Genomic DNA, 17,881 nt, shown 5'->3' on the forward strand with positions numbered 1-17,881 from the left:
TGCCAACCAAGCTACTACACGGTACAATGAAAGTTTGCAAAAAAATTTGAAAAGCTATTTCTTTCTGTGTCGTAACTGGATTTTGTAGATTGTTATAACACATGGCCGGACCTGGTGCGGTGTAATCTACACCTCGAGATGTTGCTGTTCTTGTTTCTTTTTGGTCATACATTATATAATGTTTCACTATGTTCCCATATATGTTTTGTTCATGTTATACTTGCCTTTAACTGTTACAGCTGCTGCATCAGCACAGTAACCTTGTTATATGTTATGTTCTGCATATGTTTGGAAAATGTAATAAAAAGTTTGTGAAAGAAAAAAAAATTAAAACCTCCCTGAAATGAGAAGTGCACCTCCCTAAAATGAGTTTTTGCAGGTTGGGATGTCTGATAATGTCTCAAAAGGGGATAAACCAGACCTTTTTCCAGGGGTGGTTCTGATGGAGTACAGGGCCAGTGGGAGGCACTCTGTCCAGGGCCTTCTAGTCTCTCTCATGGCCTTCTGGATTTTTAGCTTTATCGTGCCATTCAATCTTTCGACATGGCCGCTGCTTTGGGGGTGATAGGCCATGTGGAAAGCGTGACTCCCAGAGCTCCCATTATCTCCTTCATCACCTCCCCAGGGAAATGGCTTCCACTGTCTGATTCTATGACCTCTGGAACCCCATACCTGCAGACAAGTTCACTGACCAATTTCTTTGCTGTATTCTTAGCATTTGCAGCCGATACTGGGTAGGCTTCCGGCCATCCTGAAAAGAGATCAACGCACACAAGCACATATTTGTATACTCCCACTTTTAGTAGTTGTATATAATCTATCTGCAATCTCTGAAATGGGTAAAATGGCCTGGGTGTGTGTTTCTTGGGTGTTTTTACTACCTGTCCTGGGTTATTCAGATTACAGATCATGCAACCCTGTACAAACCTGCTGGCAGTTGTGGAGAAACCTGGTGCAATGCATTTCTTCAGCACAGTGTCCACCATTGGCCCTTTGGCCAGGTGTGTGGGCCCGTGGGCCTCTTGTGCCATCATAGGGTAGAGAGCCCTGGGAGGCAGATTTTACCTGAGACCTCTCAGAGACCTTGCTTATTCAGGGCTGCTCCTTTCTGTACCCAAGAGTCTCTCTCTTTCATCCGCCCGTGCAGACAGTTTAACCAGCACGTCTTTAGACATGTGGTGCGGCTTCAGGACGCTGACAGGGATGACCTCAGAGCTCCAAGGCTTGAATGCCGCCTGTTTGGCATCTTGATCTGCCCTGTCATTTCCCCCAGCCTCACCAGTTTCCTGCCTGGTATGTGCTTTTACCTTTACAATGGCTACTTCTTCTGGAAGCAACAGTGAGTTCATTAGTTCAAACACAGAATCTTTGTTTTTAATTGGTTTCCCTGCTGAAGTTAGGAAGTCTCTGGCCCACCAGATGGGACCATAGTCATGTGCAATACCAAAGCCATACCTGGAATCTGTGAAGATATTTACTCTTTTACCATCTGCCATTTTACACGCTTCAGCTAGTGCCTTCAACTCAGGGAGTGGTTCAGCCAATACTACCTCATGTTGTGTGACCACTGCATATCCAGTATGAAATCTGCCATCCTCACCCATGTATATGCTGCCATCTACAAAAAACTCAAGATCTGGATTAGACAAAGGTTGATCATGTACATGAGAAAATCCAGACGTTTCTTGTAGCATCAATTGTACACAGTCATGTGAATCATTTTCATTTAAATCATTTAAAAGAGACCTCCCTCACCCATTTCTGAATCTGAAATGGGCAGCAACGTTGCAGGATTCAGAATCGTACATCTTTTCAATGTAATTGAGTCAGGCATAAGGAGGCAAAACTGCAATCTAAGTTGACGGACCATTGATATGTGCTTTGGCTGTGCTTGACTGAGGATTCCATGAATGTCATGAGGAGTCTGTACCACCAGGGGGTAAACAAGCACAATTTATGATGCTTTTTCCACCATGAGTCGCACTGCCGTGACCGCCCTGGCAGAAAAGTAGGCAACTGGACGCTGCCTGTCTCCATGTTTCTGTGTCAGGACTGAGGTGCTATGGCCACTCAGCTCTGACCAGAATAGACCAGTGCAGGTGCTGACAAAATTGCCAATTTGAGAGTGTAAAAAGACTCTTCTGCCTGGTCACTGTGAGAAAAAGGTTCAGTACTCAGGCAGTCGTACAAAGGCTGCATCAACATGGATGCATTTCGTATCCAGGGTCTGCAATAAGACACCAGTCCCAAAAACATTCTGAGGAGTTTTGGCCCCCATGGGAAGTGTGATGTCTTTTACAGCCTGTTTTCTTTCCTCGGTGAGGTGACGGGCACTTTCTGACAAACAGTGACCGAAGAGAGTAACAGGGGATTGGCAAAATTGCAGTTTGTCCTTTGAAGATTTACAACCACTTTCTGCCAGAAAGATCAACAATGACAATGATGCATTTTTACATGTTTCATAACTGGGGTCACAAAGCAACAGATCCTCAACATATTGCAAAGGACTATACCATCTGGAACCGACCACCCTGTCAACACGGACTGAAGGGCTTGAGTATACATGGTGGGTGAATTCTGGGCACCCTGTGACAGTACTGTCCAGGTATACCGTGTACTAGTGTTGATCACGAATATTCGAATTGCAGATTTTTATCTCGAATATCGGCACTTCGAGAATTCCCGAATATTTAGAATATAGTGATATATGTTCGTAATTTCGAATATTCGAGATTTTTTTTTTATCAGTTCACGTGATCCCTTCCTGCTTCTAGCTTGTGGGCCAATGAGAAGGCTGCAATATCTTTGACTTTAAGAGTAGTGTTGATTGCGAATTTTCGTAATGCAAATTTTTGTAATGAGAATTTTCGTAATGAGAATCAATGAGATCGTGAAAAACTCAGATCCGATGGTATATTCTAACCCCCAGGCATTCCCATGGTGACGGGAACTCTTGTCGGTGAGGAGTATGCCAAAGTGGAACAACTGTAGAGATAAAAAAAAAAAAAAGACGAATATTCTAAAAAAACTAATATATTCATTTTCTAGAATATTCGTCTTTTTTTTTTAAAATCTGTACAGTTGTTCCACTTTGGCATAATCCTCCCCGACAAGCGTCCCCGTCACCATGGGAACCCCTGGGGGTTAGAATATAGCATCAGATCTAAGTTTTCACGATCTCATTGATTCTCATTATGAAAATTCGAATCACAAAAATTCTCATTACGAAATTTCTCATTATGAAAATTTGCAATCAACACTACTCCTAACGAATATTCGAATTCGCGAATATTCGACGAATAGTTGATGAAATATTCGCAAAATATCACGAATTCGAATATGACCCCTGCCGCTCATCACTACTGTGTACCCTTAAAGTTAAATGCAAACAGATATTGACAGTCCTTATGGATAGGAACACTGAAAAATGCATTTGCAAGATCAATCACAGTATAACATGAAGCCTTTGAAGGCACTTGCATCAACAAGGTGTGTGGATTGGGGACAACCGGGGTCTGTAGGACAGTGACCTTGTTGATTTCCCTTAGGTCATGTACCATCCTGTAAGCTATAGGCTGACCTTTTATGGCCTTTTTCTTGACCGGAAACAGGGGAGTATTGGCGGGTGAGTTGGTAACCACCAGGACCCCCATTTGAACATATTGTTCAATCTGCTCGGAGACAGACTGTTCTTATGCGTGACTCAGAGTATACTGGCGAACCCGAGGTGGACTGCACCCGGGTTTCAAATGAACCATAAAAGGAGTGACATCCAATCTACCAATATCAGTTTTACCCTTTGCCCACAATTTGTCAGGGACTGGCTGCAGGTCCTGCTCCAATTGTACCACACAGGATGTTTGGTCCGGCTCCATGTGTAAAGCTAGAACCTGGGTTAAAACATCATCGGGGGTGTCAATATCTACATGTGTGGTACCATCCTCATTAAAGTGAATATAAGCCCCCAGTGTCTGCAGGACATCAGTACCCAGCAAATTGAATGGGATATTTTATTTTACTTACAACTGAGTCACCACTGTACTATCTTTGATTTTCAACTTCATCGGTATAGTTTCAGGAACAAAAACAACTTCCCCCGTGAACCCTGAGGCGGGTGCACGTTATCCACTTATCTGCCATGGTTTCAAATAATCTGGATTAATTACAGTTTTGGCTGCCCCCGTGTCCACTAAAAAGGGAACCTGCTGATTGCCCACCTGAACTGGTATTTCGATCCGTCAACCTTCGGTCCCTGTGGTCATGGCAGATAAGGACACGGGGTTGCCAACTTCCTATTGTGATGTCACCGGACCAGGGGTGTGCACTGAACCCTGGTTCAGGGAGTTCACCTGTTGTTCTTCATGGGGTAACTGGCAATTTCTGCGTCTGTGACCAGGTTTGCCACAATTGTAACATCTGAAGTCACTCCTCCTCTATCTGGTCTGTCCCTGTTGACCAGACCATGGTCTCTGTTGTCCTTATACCATATTGATTTTTGAGGATTTGGTAGTGGACATATCTAGTTCTAAACCCTTAGCAGCAGCAACTAACTGAGGTAGTGCTGTCACCCTCCATTCAGGCTTACATGCCTTCAGTTTTGTCTGGAGGGCAGGTCTCAGTCCCTCCATGAAAGTGGATGTCAGAAACTTCTGTCCCATAGGTCCAGTGGTATCCCAACCCATGTCTGTCCACACTGTCCGTAGTCTAGACTTAAATGCCACTACATCTTCTTTAGTCTCCTATATTACATCTTTTGAAATATGGGCTCTGTCATCTTCCTTTGTCCTGGCCAATCCTGCAATATTCTATGCCCGATGCGTTGGCCTTTTCCCAGTCAGACCATGAGGACTGGTCAGTTTTTACCCTTTAGGCCAGTAACTGTTCTTTTAGAGAGTGTAAACTTTGGGGGTCTTTAAGCTCCGCGAGACAAGTGCGTAAAACCGTGTCAGTAAAGCAAAGGGTCTTTATTGGTGACCAAACAAAACAAAATAAAGCTTTTCTTCAGCATCCAAAACGTCACAACAAAAGTCCTGCTTGTTTCCAGCATAAATTAGGAAAAAGTCTTTCTTCAGAAAAACAACCAAAAGAAAGGCACATACGTTTTTAGTAGAAGTCCTCCAGACCTTCCCTGCAGACACAGCTTCACTTCCAAACTACTCAAAAGTCCTCTCTGAGCAGCTAGCAGACTTCCATCTTGTCCTCACAGGTGCACTCTCCCAACTCCCTCACTCCCTCCAGCATCACTTCCTGCTTTAATGGGTGGTTGTCTGTGAGATCTTAACCCCTTGTGCGCTGGCTTCCAGGGTTTAGGAGTGGAGGCTTCATCCCACCCAAATAACACTTTGGAGCCTCCAAAATTCCAGGCCCCAAACTACTTTACTAAGATAAAGAAGACTGTGAGCCAGTCCTCTCTGAATTAGCGCCTGCCTGGAACTTTTCACCCACTTTTTGGGTGACCCCCTGAACCTTCTACCTCTATTTAAATGGACCATAGTCCAAACAGTGGTGCCGTATAGCACCCGTCCAGGACCCACCCCCGGTGTCCTGTACAAGAGTTATATGGTTATTCTCCCATTTTTTAAGGCCACTAAGTAATTTAATTTAGCCCATGTTGCCCTATATGTGGCTTGTATCTGTTGTACATACAGTGGGCAGGCATAGGTCTTGTCAGTGGGTCAGGAATTCTACCTAAAAGTCCCATCTGATCCTTAGGACTCCAAGGTAAATATGACAGTATGTGTTGTTGTTCATACTGACCTCTCACTAGTGGAGCTTGGGGAGCCTGATTGTCTGCCCCGTCTACTCGGTCTGTGGCCCCGTCAACTGGTGGTCGTGGAATAAAATTTGTTCTGATAATCACTAGGTAGTCCTGTCCGTGGTCTGGGCTTTGGTGCCCCACAATCTCTACATGTCTCAGTCCAGTCAGGGTCCTGATTTCCACATGTCCAGTATCCCAGGCCACCCGTGACTATCAGATAAGAGGGCGGTGGGAAACAGGGTACTGGACACTTTTTGTCTTTCAGTCCGTCCACATCATCCTTTTTCACATTGGTAGCATAATACATATTTCCTCCAAATGCTACGCTTGGCCATTGCTCATTCTTCACTTTCTCTGCTGCCCGACATCAACATTCCACAACCTCCTCACATTCCTTATCCTTCATCCAACCACTATGTGTTCTTTTGAACCTTTCCGAAACTTCAGAATCTAAATTACCATGTTTCATACCCGCCTTCTGTAACACCTTCTCTGTCTTTTTCTTGTCTTGTTTTCCATCTACATCTTCGACTATGTGTTTTTACCCCTCAGGTATACTCTGTGTATTGCCCATGTCTATATGTTAAGATTTTCTCTACCAGACGTCTGAAATATCTAGTTGAAACTAAATTTCAACAACCATCTATTTGCTTCCTTATAGCCTCACTAATCTCCTGTTAGTGTATCAACTATATCACAGATAGGAAAACTCTATATTGTCTTAACACTTTCTCAGAGGACTCCACAGTTCACTATGTCCTCTACGGGCATTTTCTGTGATACAATACAAAATCCAAACAACAACCAAGACATATATAACAACACCAATGACTAATCCAAATGTTTCCAAGACTAAGACCAATCAAATTCCATATCTCAGCATAATAGGTTCTTACCATAATAGGCTTGACCATCAGTAAGAATTCAATAGACCCGCTGCCTCGGACCCGGTTGAAGATACGGGAAACACAGATATATTGTGTAAGAATAAAGTTCTTACCTTACAGCGCTGTATATTTTATCTGTGGGTCCAGTTCTCCTCCCATCGTGGCCAGAACTGCAGGGTCAAGAGTCCACTGGTCAAGCCCCACGTTGGGCGCCAAAGAATTGTCAGGGCAAAGACCCCTACTCTGATTTATGCTGAGTTCAAAATTAGTATGGCATATAGGTAATGAGTACTCGGGAGAATTGAATGACACAGACATCAAGGTTTCATCTAAGCAAGTCTCAGTTTATTACTTATGGAAAGCAAATACTTATACCACGTTGGGGCCAGTTCCTGTTATACACCCACGCACTTTACATGAAAGTCATAAATCATCTGGACATATAGAAATACTTATGCAGAAAGTGTAAATGTCAGTTAACCGCAGACTTTCTATACAAAAACGAGACATACATTTATCAGAATAGAGGAAGTAGATATAGCGCACCAAGCAGTTTCCATTTCTCGAGAATAGCAAAGGTGGGGGCTAAGTTACTCCTTCCCTTGTCTGCATATACTGACATACACACACAAAAGTCACTGATCTCTCAACTTCAAAAAAGGTCATACAATATAAAATGGCCACTGTAGAAACAAAGATGGAGTCTCATCCACCACAGTACCTTAAGGGTTAAATCAGGAAATATAATTATTTTCCTTTTAAGATTTAGATACCATAGGAGGCCAATTAATAAAGGAATTTTAGCAATAATTAAAGAGGAGCATGTGTAACACCCCCGAGTGGTGTTACCACTCCTGCAACCTGCTACTATCTTTATTGGTCTAACAAAATGTCAACTATATATTTATTTCCAGGTCCCTCAACACTGTGCATTTATAATAATGTTAGGTAACTGTTCATGTAATGTGCCTGGTTCACCAGCAGGTGGCAGAAAATATGGCAGAGCTGTACTTAGAATGGAACTTTCCATTCCGTTCTACACCACTCTGTAAGGGAGTGGGCCAGCCATACTTCCTGAAGGAAGGGTGGGGACCAGTTCAAGTTAGTCTAGTTTACCCCTAGCTAGGGGAAGGGTGTGAAGGAGCATGTCTCTGCTGGACATGCCCACGCCAGCCAGATCACCCTAAGCTCTGCTGGCCATGGAGGTCAAAGCTTAAAGCCTCAGGAGCCAAGAGAAAGTTCCCTGGCATAACATAAGTCCGACTACAAGAGTGAAGTGAGCATCAAGAAGAAGCTGAGTTATCCAGTCAGCCTGTCAGTACAGCAGTGAGAGAAACAGATATAGCAGAGTTGAGCTTGCCTGCCAGTTTAATGCTAAAGTCTGCTGGAACCAAGACCAAGCCTGAAAACTGTTGGAAGAAACGTTTATTCAATGTAAAGCTGCTGTTGAACTTTATCTGAAGGTCTTCACTCAAGTTATTTCTTTGCAATCCCAATCCCAATCAATTATTCCCCCTATTTATTGCTTATGAGCCAAAGTCTGGGGTCCAGCCGTATCCAGGTAGGAGCACCGTGATACACTTAAAGAGACATTTTAGGCCGCAACATACCACTCAGCATTTCCTACACCTGGGAGGCTATATAGGAGGGCCCTGGGGGGGCGTTCCTGGAGGCAAATTATATAACAACATGTAAGATGGAAAGACCAGTATCCCTGACGAAGGAGGCTGAGTTCTCTGAAACTTGTTTTTTTTTCTGGTTCCCAGAGGCTGCCGTACATGTGTGACGTCACACCAACACTTCGGGAAGCCCATTCTGACTTCTAAAACACGAGCTAACGCTGCCGGCCGAGGCGTCGTTGTTGAGGAACGGTTGAGACGTATGCATATATATCCATGCATGCCTGCAAACATGTGCGGGCATGTATGGTATATATCTGCATACATTAGCCTTAGCATCATGGGACGATGTGCGCAAATGTGCCCAGCATCTGCGCACGTCTGCCCATGGTGATCCCCAGGGGCTCATGGTGGCCCCTGTGGAAAATATGTGCCCCCTTCATGTGGCCCCTGTGGGAGATCTGTGCCCCCTTATAGGATGTAACTATGTCCCTTACATCCCCCTTCATAATGTATATGATCAATGTATACATGTGTATGGATGTGCCCCTAGCATTCATGCACATGTATATCATATATATATATTATACCCCCCCATCTCCATAGGCTGTAACCAGGTGTATCGGTGTGAATGGGCCCCAAGCATTCACACCGATGCAATCTGGCTAATTGCATCAGAATGACCGGACTAGGGTCCGGTCATCCTGATGGATACAAAGAGCTCACCCCCTAGTGCATGGCGCGGGAGTGCGGGCCGCCGGGGATAAATATCCGGCGGCCCCTGCACTCAGTAGTCAACATCTGGGCCCCCACCTGGAAGAGGAGCGCGTCCTGCGGAGTGAGGGAGCGCGTCCTGAGCGCGTCCTGGGGAGTGAGGATCGGGACCCCCCCCTTCCACTGACCGGACCCAGCCGCACCTACCCCCACTGACCTGGAGAGGAGAGCGCATCCTGCGCTCAGGCCGTGTCCGGACCACCCCCTCCTGAAGGACCCCGACCGGCCCCTCTGAAGAAGAGCGCAATCGGCGCTCAGGAGCGACCCCCCTGGCTAGACTAAGTATCAACCCCTACACCCCTGGACCCCTTAACCCCTAACCCTTCTATACCCCACTGTGCCTCACCCCTACCTATAACCCGTGCATTGACCTACCCTGTCCCACCAACGAACCCCCATTCCCTGACCCAGCACCACCTCCCCTGATTCCCTGCCAGGCATTACCCCTGGTAGTAACCCTGGTCCCTGTGTGCTGGTAGCCCCTGATTTACCCCTGGTCCCTTGCCCTGGAACCCTAACACCCCTTGTATTGTGTAACCCTTTCCCTACCCTGAATAACCCTCTTGTAACCCCGTAGGGACAGACGGGTGGGTTATTGTTAAATACTTGTATGTGTGAACTGTATAGTTAGTTTATGGGTGGAATTGGGAACGTGTAGTGTAGTGTAGTTTAGGATTTGTAGTGCTGCATTGTTAGTATTGCGTGCGTAGTGTATTGTTAGTAATAAATACTGTTACTTGTAACTATCTGTGTAACGTGTAGTTATTGGTGATAGTTAGTTAGTAAGGCGCATGCAGTTAGCGTAGTGATTAGTGTAAAGCATAGCGAAAGTATTGTTGTTATATAAAGGCATAAATAGGCAGAGTCATCAATAGATGCTCCTCCCATTTATGAATATTAATTATTGATATTTGCATAAATATTGATGATTAATATTCCCCCTTTACAGTCGTCATTTTCAGAAGCCGAAGACGCAAGCAAGCAGGATTAAGCATCAGAGCTCATTGGCCGGACTAAACTACAGGATCGCTACAAATATAAATACAAACAAGGCAAGTGATTGTAGTAGACTATTTTTGAGCACTTTGGAACATTGTACTAAATTGTATGTATCGGAATTAGGCACAGAAGTTTCTTTGCGGGAGTATTATTTCTATTTATATTGCAGTTGGCGCAATAGGTATCGGTGGGTTTGGAATATTAATATTAAAACTAGCATCCAACTGATATCAGCACTAGAGATTAGCGAATAATTGAAAAGTTTGATTCGGCTGATTCTCTAAAGTTTACAAAAAAATTCACTTTGGGACGAATTACTTCGTCACGTAGCACTTTTTTTGTAAGTAGCGGGTGCAATGACAGGGAGCTGCTATAGCGCCGCCCCCATTATTGTACCCCTCTGATGCCGCCTTCATACATGTTTACAGCATCTGAGTGTAAAAACAGTGTAAAATTAACAATAAAAAAAATTAAATCAAACTTACCGCCTTGATGTGCTCGCGACGGGCCGGCCGCCGCCATCTTGCTTGAAGATCTCGAGCATCATCACTCCGGTCGGCGTGGTGATGTCATATATCACCACACACGGGATTTTGGCCGAGATCTTCAAGCAAGATGGAGGCTGGCGACCCGTCGCGAGCAAATGGGGAGGTAAGTATGATTTTTTGGGTTCTTCACACTATTTCAGGTTAAATCGAGTCGCTGACACGAAGCACAAGAAAATTCAGCTTCGAGGCGAATCAAATTTATCCTGGAATTCGGATGGAATTCCACTTCGCTCATCTCTAATCAGCACCATGATGCCTACTAGTAAGCGCAGGTTGGTTGCTATTTATTCATGAAATGATCATGTCAGAGGGCCTGCCTGGGTGAAAATGAGGATATGTCCAGGTTCAAAGCTGAACCCGGACATATCCCCATTTTCACCTAGGCAAGGTTAACTACACACTGGAAAACTTGAGGTATATCAGATTCCATGGTTATACATGACAACAGGACAACTCTCATCTTTAGCAGTGGCTTCCGTTTCACTGCAACCAAACCTCACTTAGTGGGAACCTCTTGATTATACCTTAGCGGCTGGACAGCCATCTCTTTAAAAGTTACATCTACCGCCATCACCAACTATCAGCACCTGACACCCTGCTAGGCTCTACAATGCTCTGTGTAGTCCTCTGACTCACTCCAGGCTCCACAGCCTCTCTGCACAGTCTATCTCACTGATTTTCCTCTCTGCAGCCGCACAGGCCTGGCTTGGACCTGTTTTTCTCTGAATGTGTACTCAATTTCTAAAGTCTAAACAGAAATCTCTGACAGGAAGCTCTCTGCTTCTTTCTTCAGCTTTGCACTGGCATTTCAGGCTGTTCAGTGTCCCAGTTCCATGTGTCAAGGTCAACTACTGTACTGACCTCAAAGAGTTCCTCCTCATAATGACCACCGTTCCCCCTAACAATATGGTGGAATGATATTACAGTATCACCAGTGACATCAGACTCTGCCATCACTCCATGTGGCCTTTGGTGTGGTGTTCTCTGATGGTGTGGGCCTTTTTACTTAATAGACACCAGCTTTGAGAGACACCACAAATGTGTACAGTTTAGAAGAACATATAATCTCCTGGACAAGTCTAGTTATTGTACATGAGCACACTAGGTCCAGTCAAGATTAATCGATGTGTCTGATGGACCACCGCACTCACCAGACAGATTTTTCAAGGTGAGCCTCGAGTTATGAGACTATGTTGACTAGAAAACATCTCCTCAAACATTTGATAGTAACCAGACTACTTATGAGTCACTTTCCGTAGCTTAAGCAGTATGGGTAAAATGTTAACCCTGTTTCTGATGATGGACAGGATAGTTTCGACCACAGTAGAATGGCATACTGCTTGAAGAACGATCTTTTTTACCTCTTGGTTCCTCAGGCTATACACAAGTGGGTTCAACATTGGTGTAAGTACTGTGTAGAAAATACAAGCCACTTTGTCCTGGACATCAAAGATGTCGGATGGAGGGCGTAGATAGGTGAAGAAGACTGTAACATAAAACAAGGAGGTGCATATGAGGTGAGCTGAGCACGTACTAAATGCCTTTTGCTTCCCCTCAGCTGACTTCATGCGTATAATTGTTGAAAAAATAAACATGTAAGAGATGAGTATGGGTAAAAAGGACCCAATGGTACAAGCGCCAACACTGTACACCGTCACCAAATCACAGTACAAAGTATCGGAGCAGGACAGCTTGAGCAATGGAGGAACATCACAGTAGAAGTGGTCGATCAAGTGTGACCTGCAGAATTGGAGCCTAAATACACAGTTTGCCTGTAAGGCCGACTGTAAGAAGCCGATGAAGAAAGCAAGAAGAACAAGGCAAAAGCATTTACACTTGGTTATTATGGATGCATAATGGAGAGGGTGACAGATGGCAACATAGCGGTCATACGACATGTTCGCCAAAATAAAGATTTCTGTCCCTGCCAAACCAGCAAAGAAGAAGAACTGTATGGCACAACCACTGAAGGAGATGACCCTCCTTGAGGAGATAAGATCGGAGAGCATTCTGGGGGTTATAACAGTAGAATAGAAAAGGTCCACCAGGGAGAGGTAGCTCAGGAAGAAGTACATCGGAGTGTTGAATTTGGCAGTTTTTTTTACAATTGCTATCATTCCAATGTTTCCTATCACAGTCACAATATATACAAAAAAGAAAAAGAGGAAGAGGAAGGGGATGAGCCTTCCATCGTTGGTCAGGCCAGAAAACAGAAACAGAGACACGTGGGTCTTATTCTTGACATTATCCATTGGGTTCTTGTTCTGTAGAGGTAAAAAAAATAGAGATGAGCAAATTTCTCAAAAATTCTATTTGGTCAGTTTGCCAAATTTTCCAAAAAGATTTTATTGGATCCAAATTTATTTGTGGCGAATTGCAAAAAAATGGCTATTTCCTGGCTGCAGAGAGACTGTATAGTGGTGTAGGGAGTCTGCTCTGTAGTGAAACAATACTGTGAGTCAGTATGACATGGAGATGACAGGTGTCGCTCTTAGAATCACTGCACACTTCACTTATTTGGGCAGTCACGGGGCTAAAACTGACCAAATAACTCAAGTGTGAACTCAGCCTTACAGGTCGATGTTAGCGCCAGGTATAAAGAACATTGCAAAGGCCCAACATTCTACCATAGAGTGAAAGAGCGCACTTCTTTCACACCATCAGCTGACTCCACATAAATGTCTACAGAACCTGTTCTATTAAACTCTTATGCAAGTAGAGCCCCCCCAACAGAGCGGAGAGGGTGTCAGCAGAAAGTTTGTGTTGACGTCAATGATTAGTTTGCCCTTCCGCTGATTCGTCAGAACAATAACCCCCAAAAAACAGATCCTGTCTGTGTTGCATACACCTTCACTCGGTCAGCATTTGGTCAGTAATCCATCAGTATTGCTAATGCCAAAAAAATCCAGGAGTGGATCCAAAACAGAGATGACACGTGAATGGAATATTTGCATGTCTTCTGTGTTTTGTACCCACTCCTGCTTTTGGCTACCAAATCATAAGCAAATTCTGATATAAAATAGGGACCATGTCATACAGGCCTTACAGCTGTTACACAGACAGGATCCGTTGTGCGTCTTATTTTTCCTTCCTTCTGACAGATCAGAAGAAGGGTCAAATAAATGATGATGTCAACCAGCCCAAAAGGGCTAAATAGTGGCCCAGTCATGAAGTGGGGAGGGTGGGAACAGCATAAGGAGACCACAGAGTGACCCAATGACATAGTGGTAAGGTGGCAGCAGCATGAGGAGACTAGTGATGAGCAGTAGAGATGTCCCGAACTATTCGCCGGCGAATTTGCTAGACACAGTATCTCTATTGTCTGATTGCAAATGAGCATAGGCAAGTAAGGTGTTAATTTGCTGTTGGGGGAGGAGCCTTTGTGGGAGGGTGTGTATATAAACCCACACAGTATTAGCTTGCTAATTATAGCTTGCTGCTTCTCCAAGACTGCTTACCAAGAGCTGATTTACAAGAGCATTGAGATATTCAGGAGATACTCAGGAGGTAATCTGGAGGTGGATACAATCTAAACAAGTAAGAGTTGTTTGTTTAAAATCTTTCCCCTCTTTACAATGGCAGACCTGGTTCTGTGCAGGAATTGTTGTGCTTTTATTTCAGGTTCCACTCTTCAGAGGTTTGGATACTGTCTGATCTGTAGACAGCTCTCCATAATGCAGCAGGAAATTACCTTTTTGAAATATGAGGTTTTTAAATTAACCACTAAACAAACTCAGGCTGAGAACATTGCAATGCCACTGCCACAGAGGCCCCCTAGAATAGGGAGATGGGTTACTGTAGGTTCTGGTAGACTGAGAGTTGTGGATAGAAGGCATGTCCCACAGTCTGTGGCTCTCCATAATTCATTTGCAGCACTTTCAGAGTGCAAGAGCAACATGGAGGATGGCTCAAGCACAGTGGGTGAGAAACAATCATCTCCCATGCCTAAAGTATGCAAGACTGCAGCCAAAGACAAAAAGGAGAAGGCGAGGATTGATAGTAAGCAGCTGTTGGTGGGCGATTCCATCATAAGAGGTGTGAAGTTTGAGGAGAATGGTGTTGTGAGATGTCTCCCTGGTGCTACCGCTAGCAGGGATAGACGACGGATCGTTAATATTGTTAGGCAAGCAAAGCAGGAAAGGGAAGTGGATGTTATTCTCCATCTTGGGACAAACGATCTGGCTTGCAATGAGGTTTCAAAGGTGAAAGAAGCTTTTCACACACTTGGAAAGGATATACAGGAGGTTGCATCAACTGTTTCATTCTCTGCAGTTTTGCCTGTGCATAACCTTCAGCATGACAGGAAGATGCGCATTAAGGAATTCAATGTATGGCTTGGTGAATGGTGTCTGAACCAAGGGTTTGGCTTTGTGTCTCATGTTAGCTCTTGTTGGAATGGAAAAGAACTGTACAAGAAAGATGGTTTGCACCTTTCTCTCAAAGGAACGAATGTCCTCGGTGAACAGTTCCAGGTATTTGCTAAGAAGCATTTAAACTAGGAAAGGGGGGCAAAAGAGTGATAATCCAGCAGTCCAACTGCCCCCCGAAACAATGCCAGAAAAGGGCAGTAGCACAAAGGTTAAGAAATGACAAGCTCAGAGTCTTGTCTACAAATGCTCGCAGTCTAGGAAATAAAATCAATGAACTTGAGGCTATAATGGCATCTGAGAATATAGATGTAGTGGCTGTTACTGAGACGTGGTTCAAGGGGAGTAATGACTGGGATATATCAATACCAGGGTTCTCTCTATACAGGAAAGACAGAGAAGGCAAGAAGGGGGGAGGGGTGGCCCTGTATGTGAAAGATAACCTAAAATCTAATTTGATACAAGTTAGTGAGAACAATTTAGAGTCAGTTTGGGTTACCGTGCAGCTTGATAATCATAAGGCAACTCGTGTAGGTGTGATATATAGACCACCTAGCCAAGTCAAAGAATTAGATGATCTACTAGTTGAGGAAATAGCTAAAATGACATTGAAGGGGGAAGTTATCATTATGGGAGACTTCAATCTTCCAGATGTAAACTGGAAAACCAAAATAGCTAGTTCTGCCAGGAGTACAGATATTCTAAATTCCCTACTGGGATTATCTCTACAGCAAGTAGTGGAGGAGCCAACCCGGAAGGAGGCCATTTTAGATTTAGTATTCACAAATGGGAATTTGGTATCTGATATTACTGTAGGGGAAAGCTTGGGATCTAGTGATCACCAGTCAGTGTGGTTTACTATAAGTAGAGTGACTGAGTCACACCACACAAAAACAAAAGTTTTAGATTTTAGAAAAACAGACTTTTCTAAAATTAGATTAGTGGTATACAAGTCCCTATCAGACTGGAACAGTTTCATTGGAGTCCAGGAGAAATGGGACTACTTAAAAGTGGCACTATTGAAGGCAACAGAAAATTGCATTAGGCTTGTCAGTAAAAGCAAAAAAAGGAAGAGACCACTGTGGTACTCAGCAGAAGTGGCCAAAATCATTAAAAACAAAAAGATAGCATTTAGGAATTATAAAAAAAAACAAAACGAGGATGACAGACAAATTTATAAGATTAGGCAGAGAGAGGCCAAACAAGTTATAAGAGCTTCCAAAGCACAGGCAGAAGAGAAATTAGCTCAGTCAGGAAAAAAAGGCCAGAAGGCATTCTTCAGATACATAAATGAAAAAAGGAAACTAAAACAAGGAATTACCAAATTAAAAACAAAAGAAGGAATGTATATAGAAGAAGATAAAGAACTAGCTGACTGCCTCAATGAATATTTCTGTTCAGTTTTTACAAAGGAAAATGAAGGAGAAGGACCTCAGTTAGGAAAGAAGTCTAATAAATCTTTTGATGCATGTGTCTTTACAGAGGAAGAGGTTCTAAGTCAGCTGTCTAAAATTAATACAAATAAGTCACAGGGGCCTGATGGGATACACCCAAAGCTATTAAAAGAGCTCAGCGTTGAACTAGCAAAACCATTAACAGATTTATTTAACCAATCGCTGGCAACAGGAGTCGTCCCAGAAGATTGGAAATTAGCAAATGTTGTGCCCATTCATAAGAAAGGTAGTAGGGAGGAATCGGGCAACTATAGGCCAGTAAGCCTGACATCAATAGTGGGGAAATTAATGGAAACCATACTTAAGGAGAGGATTGTGGAACATCTAAAATCCCATGGATTGAAAGATGAAAAACAGCATGGGTTTACTTCAGGGAGATCATGTCAAACTAATCTTATTGATTTTTTCGATTGGGTGACTAAAATAATAGATGGAGGAGGTGCAGTAGACATCGCTTATCTAGACTTTAGTAAGGCTTTTGATACTGTCCCACATAGAAAGCTTATCAATAAAGTGCAGTCTTTGGGCTTGGACTCCCATATTGTTGAATGGATTAGGCAGTGGCTGAGGGACAGGCAACAGAGGGTTGTAGTCAATGGAGTATATTCAGACCAAGGTCTTGTTACCAGTGGGGTACCTCAGGGATCTGTTCTGGGACCCATATTGTTTAATATCTTTATCAGCGAAATTGCAGAAGGCCTCGATGGTAAGGTGTGTCTTTTTGCTGATGACACAAAGATTTGTAACAGGGTTGATGTTCCTGGAGGGATACACCAAATGGAAAAGGACTTAGGAAAACTAGAGGAATGGTCAAAAATATGGCAACTAAAATTTAATGTTGATAAGTGCAAGATAATGCACCTGGGCCGTAAAAACCCAAGAGCAGAATATAAAATCAGTGATACAGTCCTAACCTCAGTATCTGAGGAAAGGGATTTAGGGGTCATTATTTCAGAAGACTTAAAGGCAGGCAGACAATGTCATAGAGCAGCAGGAAATGCTAGCAGAATGCTTGGGTGTATAGGGAGAGGCATTACTAGTAGAAAGAGGGAGGTGCTCATGCCGCTCTACAGAGCACTAGTGAGACCTCATTTGGAGTATTGTGCTCAGTACTGGAGACCATATCTCCAGAAGGATATTGATACTTTGGAGAGAGTTCAGAGAAGAGCTACTAAACTGGTACATGGATTGCAGGATAAAACTTACCAGGAAAGATTAAAGGAACTTAACATGTATAGCTTGGAAGAAAGACGAGACAGAGGGGATATGATAGAAACTTTTAAATACATAAAGGGAATCAACAAAGTAAAAGAGGAGAGAATATTTAAAAGAAGAAAAACTGCTACAAGAGGACATAGTTTTAAATTAGAGGGGCAAAGGTTTAAAAGTAATATCAGGAAGTATTACTTTACTGAGAGAGTAGTGGATGCATGGAATAGCCTTCCTGCAGAAGTGGTAGCTGCAAATACAGTGGA

General features: G+C 43.6%; 1 protein-coding gene across 1 annotated transcript; it reads right to left on the minus strand.

Annotated features, from left to right (window-relative positions):
* Positions 1 to 11,820: 11,820 nt before the first annotated feature.
* LOC120990467 (olfactory receptor 5B12-like) lies at positions 11,821 to 12,837 on the minus strand. Its single transcript, XM_040419300.1, has one exon. It carries the CDS (start codon positions 12,835 to 12,837, stop codon positions 11,821 to 11,823), a length of 1,017 nt encoding a protein of 338 aa, XP_040275234.1.
* Positions 12,838 to 17,881: the final 5,044 nt, after the last annotated feature.

The sequence above is a fragment of the Bufo bufo genome, chromosome 1 (assembly GCF_905171765.1).
Source record: "Bufo bufo chromosome 1, aBufBuf1.1, whole genome shotgun sequence".
NCBI classification, from domain to species: domain Eukaryota; kingdom Metazoa; phylum Chordata; class Amphibia; order Anura; family Bufonidae; genus Bufo; species Bufo bufo.

Bases quoted from the DNA above. Each gene is read 5' to 3' on its own strand.
- LOC120990467 (XM_040419300.1), bottom strand. From the start codon at position 12,837: ATGGATAATGTCAAGAATAAGACCCACGTGTCTCTGTTTCTGTTTTCT.